The sequence below is a fragment of the Carettochelys insculpta genome, chromosome 9 (genome assembly GCF_033958435.1).
Source record: "Carettochelys insculpta isolate YL-2023 chromosome 9, ASM3395843v1, whole genome shotgun sequence".
Classification (NCBI taxonomy): domain Eukaryota; kingdom Metazoa; phylum Chordata; order Testudines; family Carettochelyidae; genus Carettochelys; species Carettochelys insculpta.
Window position 1 is genome coordinate 59,549,053 of NC_134145.1, and position 9,576 is coordinate 59,558,628.

Here is a 9,576-nt window from a genome sequence, read left to right on the forward strand (position 1 = left end):
AGGCAGGGGTCCTCTACAGCCTGAACCGTATCCCTGAACAAGGGGGGCTACTGCCAGACTTACCACTGCTGCATCACCATAGCAGTGAGGACTAGCTCTACACAGACTGCCTATGGCAGGGTATCCCTTTTGAGTGTGAAAGTATAGAAGCCACAGGCTGTGGCTAGCTCCCTAGTGAAGACCTCCCACTGCTACAGTCCTTCTCCACAGTCTGCTGCAGCAAGAGACTGGGTCTGAGTACACGCTGTAACATTATCCGTCTGCTGGTAGGAGGCAGTAGTTCTGGTTCCTTCACTCCAAAGCAGAGGAAGTATTTGGTGTTGGCTCACCTAACTCAGAGGGCATAATGGTGCTATTGTTCTTATTTTGCAGATGAAGGAAAAAAAAATCAAGGCAAAGATGTTGAGCAGCTTAATGGGCTCTTTGAGCACTGTAGTGCCTGGCCTGCCACTTAACATATAGATAAACTGAACAGAGTGCGTGTACATACTGGGGGTGGCATACTTTCAGCTATTTTGTCCAGTAGCTGGAGCTTATCTTATTTGCTGCTGCATTCCTCCTTCATATAATGTGATTACTTGTTCTTAGTGATGCTTTTGACCAAATAACTGCAAAAGAGGTCATTACAACCTGCTGTAAAGAGTGAATCACAATTACGAGTCTTGTGCAGTAATTTGTTTTTAATGTAGATGTTCCTTTTAATTACAAATCCCAGCTTGGTCTTCTAACAGGGAGCTGCTTATGTCAAAATAAAACTCTCTAGCACAGCCTGGTATCATGCATTCCTACTTAATCTCTTTGCCATTAGATTTGCAGCAGTCTCTCAGTGGTACTGCAGTGACAGAACTGCAATGACTGCTGTTTGCATCCCTGTCTAAACCCCTCCCCTACTTGTTTCTGGTACATCTGTGCTTGATTTTAAACAAAAAGTATTGTCTTGATTTGTCAGTTCCAGGAATGCAAGAGCTAGGCCCAGTCTACCTCTTATTGACTGACCAAACAAGTTCTGGTTTTTTTTGATCTACCACATTGCTCTCTGTATCCCAGACATCTGACCATGGTCAGCCAGGTGGCGGAAAACAATTCGACTAAGCCTCCAGCGCCGTTTGACACCTCGTGGACGGGATGTCAGGACACATCTATTTCGGATCCTTACAGGGCAGCTGTCACGGGGCAGGGCAGCAATCTCTTTATCAGCTATTTCCTGGAGCAAAAAGAAGAGCAATTGCACACTGAAATTAATATGCTGTATTTTGCCCAGGGTTGTTTAAGGCAGTTCATTGAAGAGGATAGCAATGGAAAGGCCTGAAGGCTCCCTTAAGTGTATAGGAGTGCTTCCTTCCTATCCTGGAGCCATCACCCCTCCACTAAAGAGGGCAGTTTGTGCTCCATGCTCGTCTACGTTTTCTCCTTTGACTTTCCACTGGATTTAACGTTCCTATTTCTTGGATGAGGAGCTGGCTCCTTTAGGACCTGAAGTTTGTTCTAATGCTTTTTACACAAGTCAGTGAACAGTCTAGTTGGACAATTACAACTAGTAAATAGTATCAGAGGGTGGGCTGGTCCTTTAAGGAAGTTGGGTTCAGCCTCACCTGTTTCTTGTTAGCTGCCTCACCATCTGAGAGGCTTCCAGGCAGATAAGCATCTGCTCAGTTGAGGAGAGACAGACACCCCTACAGCAAGTGGGACAATTCTCATACAGGATTCCCTACAAGAGACTAGGGAAGAAGCTCTCAACTTCAGCCAGAAGGGAGGAACAGGAGTAGAAGCTGTAAGAAGAAGCTTAAAAAAGCAGCAGGAGCTAGTTTTTGACAAAGAACTGTTAAGCTCTGCAATGGTCTGTGAAACTGATAGTTGGAGAGAGGCTTGTCTTGAAGTAAGTTGGCATTTTAACTAATGGTTTTATATCTTAAATTTGTTTGACTGAGAAAAATTGGGATTCCTGATGTGACTCTACCCAGAAGGGGGCAACTGAGGCAAGGGAAGCCCTAATGCTGGATCAGGTAAATTGGTGTTGCATTTAATTTGTTTACCCCTCACTCCTGCAAAACTTTCTTTGGCTAAAAAGTGCCTGTGATCTCAAAAGCAATAAAAGAAACAAATCATACAGGTGACCTACTGCTGTTTATCTTCCCAAAATCAGTTCAGCTGTAAGTTTGTTTGGTTTTGGGTTGTTTTTTTTTTAAAACCTTCAAACAAGATGCTTTAGGACTTCATATACAAAGTCCTAATACTTTCAAATAACCCTACAAGAGCAAGCCAGTGCAACCGCATTGGGGAGTGATGGTAGTTAGGGAAACAAGTCTTTAAGGAAATAGATCAAGCCTCAGTTTGTTACAGCTAGCAAAAAATCCAATTTGGGAAAGCAACTGGGGTCCTTTAACAAACTAATTGTAAACTGCCCAGTTTTCAACAGTGAGTTTGTAGCACAAGCTTTTGAGGGCTTTTATTTTCTAAATATTCAATAAGACAAGTCTGACCTGTATAGTAGAGTTACTCAGAATTAATTGGCACCTTTTGATGCTACTTAGGCACATGTTCCTATCTGGTGACCCTTGCTTAATAAGTGTTCCTTTAGAAGTCAAGTATCACAGCATGGAAAGCAACAGCAAAGATCTTGTTTTTCTGTTTTCTTCTTCCCTAGCTCTTAACACTATGGGGGCACTAAAAGGCCAGTGGGATTTGATAGTGGACAGTAATTCCTCACCTAAAGTAACATTCACTACTTCAGTAGCTAGCTGTGACTGAAAGATGAGCACTATACTTGGAGGACAGCATGAACAGATAAAACAATAGTAATCCTTGTTCTTATATGAAATTAACACTGCAAGCTAGTGCTACCTCAGTACGGATAGGTGAATAGGGCTTATAAGCCAGTTCACAGCAGTCCAACTCATGCTCCAGCAGGTAGGTAAAGCCAGCTCCATGAAAAATGTACATACAAACAGAGAGGGAAGGTCTGCATTAGCTAAAGAAATGAGTTTATATTCCAGTCATGTGAACACTCATGCCAAGAATCAGAACATTCTCTGCTACACCCACTCTTTCTGTACCCTTTTAACTTACTCCCATGATCACGCCTTACAGAAGCAGTAAGGGTGTATTATTCAGTGTTAAGCCTGTAAAATAAGGTTATGAACCTATAAATAAAGCTACCAGGCAACAGCTGCTGAAGATGGATTTCCGATGGGAAGTCTCGCTTTCTAGTTTCAGTCCCTCAGTGATTTGAATCAGCATCATCTCTTTTAAATGCTAGCACTGGAAAATAAGGAAACTGATGGCCTATCAAGGGGATAGAGCATGTTTTACCAGAAAGACAGATCAGCAGCACTTATCTATCTTCTTCCTTCCTGCTATGCAATTTCTATAGCTCTGGTGACAGCGGCTGCCTGCATTAGGGTTTTCAGATGGGTCAGTTGAGATTGTGCTGCAGTGAGGGGCAATTTAGGCTAGTGAGAAGGCCATGAGTGGCCCTCCATCTCAGTGGGCAGCAAGATTGTTGCTCCGGTTCAATTGGCACATGCCACAAATTTTAGCTTTGCTAGTTAGCAAAACTACTGCACCCTGGGAGTGTCTTGGTTACAACACTTCGGATTCAGAGGGAGTACATGGCTCTCTCAATGTTACATGCTGTCAGCATGCACTTCATTTAATGTGCCCTTGCTTTACATGCATGTCACTTTTGTAAGTATGAAGACAAAACCCAGCAGAATCTGGCAACCGCATGCATGGACAATGATTAACAAGATGTTTCTTGGGCCACCCATAGAACCCTGATGCCACTGTAGTAGTTAAATAATAAAAATCCACAAATTTATACCTCAAGGCCCTGCTCTTGAAAGACTTGTAAACATTAATTCTGAAAGTGTGCATAGCCCAGCAGAAATTAGCAGGGCTACTTATTTGAGATTAAAGATCATGCCCCAAGATTTTAAAGTAGTGTGGAAGCAGAAATCAGCATGGATGTAGAGTTTGTTTAGGAACTAGTAGATTAGACCAATGGTTAGTAAACTATCGGGTGCACACACAGTCCCTGCCACAGAGGGCACAAATGAGTGTGCAGGGTGTAAGTGGCAATGCCAGGCAGCTTGTGCCAGCCTCCCTACATAGCAGGGAGGAAGCATTTCACCCAAGTGTCACCTCAGTAAGCCATTGAGCCTGTGGGTGTGTGCCCTACCAATTTCCACTCCCAGCATCCTCTGCACTGGCTCTGCCCCAGAAAGCTTGAGCATTCCCCCATCTGGAGAGGGCAGAGAGACAGATACTGGCCCTGTCCAACCAGCGCAGCTTATCTGCAAGGCAGAAGCAGCCCATTGCTAAGGAAGAACTGGCTGCACAGTAATGGAAGGGGAAGGCACAGGTTCAGTTCATGGTAAGAGGTGAGTAGAAAAGTATGCCGTGAACATCCCAGACCCAAAAAGGAAATGGACCTCAAATGCATCCATTACTGACAGTTACAGGAGAAATGAGGAGACTTCAGGAACAGCCATGGTAACTATGAAGTTGTTCAATGTAACCCTGCAGAACATAGCCATTCTAACTTCCTGTTCTAATACCCCCGATCACTTCTGACATTAGCAGTGGCAAAGGAGTGCCACCCAAAAGATTTTATTCCTATTGAGAATGACCCAAAATGGACAAAGCTCTGGAGCAAAGTATCAAATCTAAGAAAATAGCTAAATGATGTGAACTGTTGCTAAGTTTGTAAGCAAGATGGATGCAGGTATTCTGAGCCCCAGAATCTGAAACCTGGCATAGGCTGTGCAAGTAGATGAATACAAAGCAACTCGTGTTGCTCAGCGAATGCTCTTGTAGCAGAAGTGGGTGTTCAGACCTTTTCCCTACAGCAGAATTGGCGAACCTGGTGTGGCTCGGGGGCCACCAATCAACAGAAAAGTAAGTCAGGGCCACACATGCACAACAAACAAAAACAACACACTGAGTTGGCCCCCAAGTGAGGAGGGACAAAAAAAAAACAAAAAAAAAAAACAACAACCTTTCAGAGATGTGACCCCCAACTGAGAAGCAGAAAAAAGTGACACACACACACACACACACACACACACTCACCTCGCTTTCTCTGAGCGGCAGCCCTAATGGGCTGGGGACGGGTGGGAGGAGAGGCAGAGCAAGGCTCAGGGCTTACCCCTAGGGCTGGATTAACTCTGCTGGGACGCAGGGTTAGTAGATTTTGTAGAGTTTTTCTAAGCTCTGGGTTGGTACCAAAAATGAGGAGTTCAGTGTGTGGGACGAGGCTGCCAGGGAGTGGGCTGGGGATAAGTGGTCTGTGCAGATGTAGGGTGCAGCAGCAGCAGGCTCGGGGGAGTCGGGGCAGGAGATTAGTGTGCCTACCTGGCTCAGCTCTCAGTGGAAGCTATAACGACAGAGTTCCCCTGCACTGCCTCATTGCTCCCTTGCATTGCCATTCCCTGCAGAGCCCTTCCTCTCCATCAGGCAGAGTCCCTAAGCCAGATCTGGCCCGTGGCTTGCCTTGAAGTGGCCAGTGAGGCTTGGTGCCTCCTTGCATGGCTGGAGCACCAGCTTGTTGCACAGCAAAGGGAGGAGCCTCACAGGCCACATCCCACCTGCGGCCACAGGTTCCCCAACCCTGCCTTAAATGGTTATGGTCCCACAGGAAAGTAGAGATGAATGCGACTTTACCTGTAATTCTTTTGGTAGGATATTGTTTTTTCGGAGAGCATTGATCCGCAGCCTCTCATCTGCATATTCATAAGCCATTTTCCGTCTCTTTACGTCGCGCAGCATCCTCCAATTCACGTAGTAACCCCGCACTTGCCCTGTCCATGGCAAGGGCAATAGCTAATAAGATGGAAAATAGAAAGGTAAAATACTAGGAGTTGCAGATTTAATCACTCACTCACCCAGCTCCCAGTATTGCTTTTTCCAACTCATTCCTTCTGGATTCAATGATCACTTCCTTCGCTGAGAACTCTTGGTCTTCAGGCCTGGCCGGGCTCACCCTCTTCATCCACCCAGAGAATTTCACTCACCTACGGAATCAGTCCCCCCAGAGACCAGTGTTGCTGGCCCGCCCTAGGCCAGGGAACTCAGCAGAACGGTCACGTCCGAGGGCACAACGGTTGTCCGCTGTGACCCGCCAGATGCAGCGCCCGGCGCCGATCGGGACAAAGGGGGAATTGTGGCAAGGAGCGGCCGGGCTGCGGGCAGCCATGGCCGGACACGCAACTGTGCAGCGCGGACGCAGGGTAACCGGGCTGCAGGGGGGCGCCTCACGCAGCGCACCAGGGAGTCTCTCAGGGCCCCCGAGATTTAAACACACGGTTCGCGGTCTCCACAAAGCGCCCCCCCCGCCCAAGGCAGCTTTGGTCGCGGCGGAGGCGCTAGTGGACGAGAAATAACCGGGCCGGGCCGCAGCTCCCCGGCACAGCACAGAGGGCCCCGGCGAGCGGGGCGCTGCCGCCCGAGGGGACTGACCTGCCGAGCGGCCCGCAGCGTCCAGCCCAGCATGGACGCCGCCATCTTCTCCGCCTGGCGCATGCGCTCACCGCCCCCCGCCCCCTCCAGCCGCCAGGGCCGGGCCTGCGGGAGGGGGCGGGGCGGGCTGGTGGGGGGAGGGGCGGGGCGGGAAGGAATAGGAACGGGGGAGGGGTGGCTGAGGGAGTGAGGGGCCTGGGGAGGGAGGAGGGGTTGGGGATGTTGAGGGAGGAAGGGGAGTTGGGGGAGGGGTGGCTGGGGCAGGGGAGGGACTGAGGGTGTTGGGGAGGAAGGGGAGTGGGGGAGGGATTGGGGTGTTGGGGGAGGGGTGGCTGGGGTGGGATTGGGGGTGTTGGGGAGGAAGAGTGGGGGAGGGGTGGATGGGGGCAGGAGAGGGATTAGGGTTGTGGGGAGGAAGGGGAGTGGGGGAGGGATTGGGGTGTTGGGGGAGGGGTGGCTGGGCTGGGATTGGGGGTGTTGGGGAGGAAGGGGAGTGGGGGAGGGTGGCTGGGGCCGGGGAGGGATTGGGGGTGTTGGGAGGAACAGGAGGTGAGGAGAAGTCTTTGGGTGGGTTGTGGTAGGAAGGGAGGACGAGGGATCTAGTGGGGGGAGGATGGGTCTTGGAGGGGCTGAGGGGTTGGGAAAAGCATTGTGGTGGAACGAAGCAGAGCCATTGGGTTTGGAACACAGAGTGTTTCCCTTCCGCAGCTCAACCTCTGGCACCAGCCCTATTTCAGGCCCACAGGATGAAGCTGCTGGGCTGAGTAACAGCGAAATCCACAGGAGGTGAAAGCTCCTGGCTGGGAGCAAGAAACCGTGTCCTGTCTCCCCTTGAAAGCTGGAGTTCACAGTGCCGCGTGCCCCTTGCGTGGTCCAGTCTGTGGCAGTGTGCCCAGTGCTGAGCACGCCAGAGGAGGACACAGGCCCTGGCCCGTGGCTGACACCTACACAACAGGCTCAGCTAAAGAGATAACACTGGTTTTGTGCTATGACCCAGAGGTGCCTGTGACAGATTTATGAAGAGACCCACACAAGGGCAGCAGTTATAAAGGGAAAGGTTTATGGATAGCACAGATTGTCTGTGAGGGAATGGATAATTTCTCCAGCACGTAGCATTGCTTAGTCGGGGTGCTGAGGGGTACTACCCCTTGCACTGAAGAATTCAGCATCAGTTAATGTTTGGGACAAAGTAGCAGACTGGCTGGACCTTTGGGATCACCTAGCAATCTTGTTTCTGTATAAAGAAGGTAAAAACAAGATTTCAAGCTATAACTGTAACTTAAAAGAGTAGCTACCTTTTGTCAGCCTGATCAAGGAGTGCGTTAGTTGTGGGCTGGATAGCTGGAGATTGAATCTACTTGAGTGTGATAATTGTGAGAGTTGATGATGAGCTATATTCTGGCACAGCAATACTGTATCTGCTACATAGACGCCAATGAACACACTTCCTGAGGGCCACGTGGTAGAGAGAGAGAGTCACTCAGTACATTAAACTCATTCATCTTGCAGGGTTTGGGTGACTCCTGGCCAGAACTGCACAGCATCTTGGCTTCTATTGAGTTGTTTTTTTTCTGAGAGGAATGAACCCACTGTGGTGTGGGAAGTTCCTCTGGCTCTGCTTCCTTTCCCCCTCTCATCTAACAGTGGTCAGCCGACCTGGCCGACTGCAGGAAGGAAGATGTACTGCACTCCTTAAGAAGATAGCAAACTACTCTTCCTTTGGCATAGCTGGGGATCTTCCAAAGCTCCTCTGGTTCAGTGCATAATTTGCTTGAAACTTGGGTAAATTCCTATAGTGCAAACCCCAGCTGTCTGTGACTACACAAGCGCTTTCTACCAGAGCATCTATATTGCTGGTTGTCCATTGGTTTCTGGACTTGGGGCAAATTTCCAGTGTAGACAAGAGCAAAGGAGAGGAAAATTATCACTGTGCTGGGAGAAGGAGAGGAATCCCTAGTTCCTACTCTTATGCACTTGCTTCCATATGCAGGGATTAAAGACGAGCTGGCCTCGACCTGCTACAGCTGCTTCCTGATGCAAGTGGAAATACAACTTTCAGAGTCCATCACTGTGAGTGCCTCCTGTAGCACTCCTGTCACTGCAGGGCTGGTGAGAACTCTTGCAACCATTTTCGGAGTAAAGCGTGTGGGTTTTTTGCCCTGGATGTCTTTTATAGTGAAACTCAACTTTAAAGTGCTTTGGGTGGAGGGGTGGAGGAGAGGAACCCAAACCACTTTTGAGGATTACACCATGTAGGAATGCGCCCCCCCCCAGAGTGGTGATGTCATACTGAATAAATACTTCCCTCATTACATTAAACTGGTAGCCTTTGCAAAACCTCAGGCTAAGCCTTTGTGCAGACCGCACGGATCTGATGTTGAGAGGAGAGAGCTTGTAAAAATCATGAGGATGGAGTTCCAACAGGAAAATGTGATGTAATGGGATTGTGTGGTATATTGCTCAATGTGGTCACTTTCCATTGAAGTATGTCTGTGCTGCATGTCCAGACTTTATACATATTTGTTTCATCTATCAGCCTCTCTCTTTCTTTCTCACTCAAGCTGCCTCTTTGTCTGCCTGACTATTCATAAGTCTCGTTCTTGGTTTTTTAGTAGTTACTTTACAGAGGCAAAATTCACATCTTCTCAGCTCGTGAATTTAGATACAGTATATGTAGCTTATGGACATAAAAAAGCAATTATGAGCCTCACTAAGGAAAAAATGACTGGGAAATTGTGGCTGGGTGGTATGTTTTGTCGTGTATAATATTGCCTCAGAAGAGTAGTTGCCCTTTTGCACTATGTGGGATCTCAGTCAAGCTGGATCAAAATAACTTTCTACTGCAGTAAACAGGCTGGGGACTTCAGCTGGAACATATGTTGGGCTCTTCATTTTGAACTCAATCTCTTGGTGAAATTAACAATTCATATCTACAGGCTGCAGCATCCAGAAAGTTTCACCTTTGGAATTAGCTCTTTTCACAGGCCTAACATGCTTCCTTTGGTCCATGTGACAGGTTTCGTACTGAGATGTCTAAACAGAGGCAGAGGAGTTATAGGGTGTTACAGCTGAAGCACTGTTCCTTGCAGTGCGTAATCTGAGTCCTGGGAATTGACATCT

At 48.3% G+C, this 9,576-nt stretch overlaps 1 protein-coding gene across 1 annotated transcript; it reads right to left on the reverse strand.

Annotated features, from left to right (window-relative positions):
* Positions 1-913: 913 nt before the first annotated feature.
* Positions 914-6,577, reverse strand: MRPS14 (mitochondrial ribosomal protein S14). The gene is made up of 3 exons (XM_075003142.1): positions 6,457-6,577; positions 5,662-5,820; positions 914-1,204 (listed from the first exon to the last, which is right to left on the reverse strand). The coding sequence occupies exons 1-3, from the start codon at positions 6,517-6,519 to the stop codon at positions 1,022-1,024; spliced, it is 405 nt and encodes a 134-aa protein (XP_074859243.1). The 5' UTR covers positions 6,520-6,577; the 3' UTR covers positions 914-1,021.
* Positions 6,578-9,576: the final 2,999 nt, after the last annotated feature.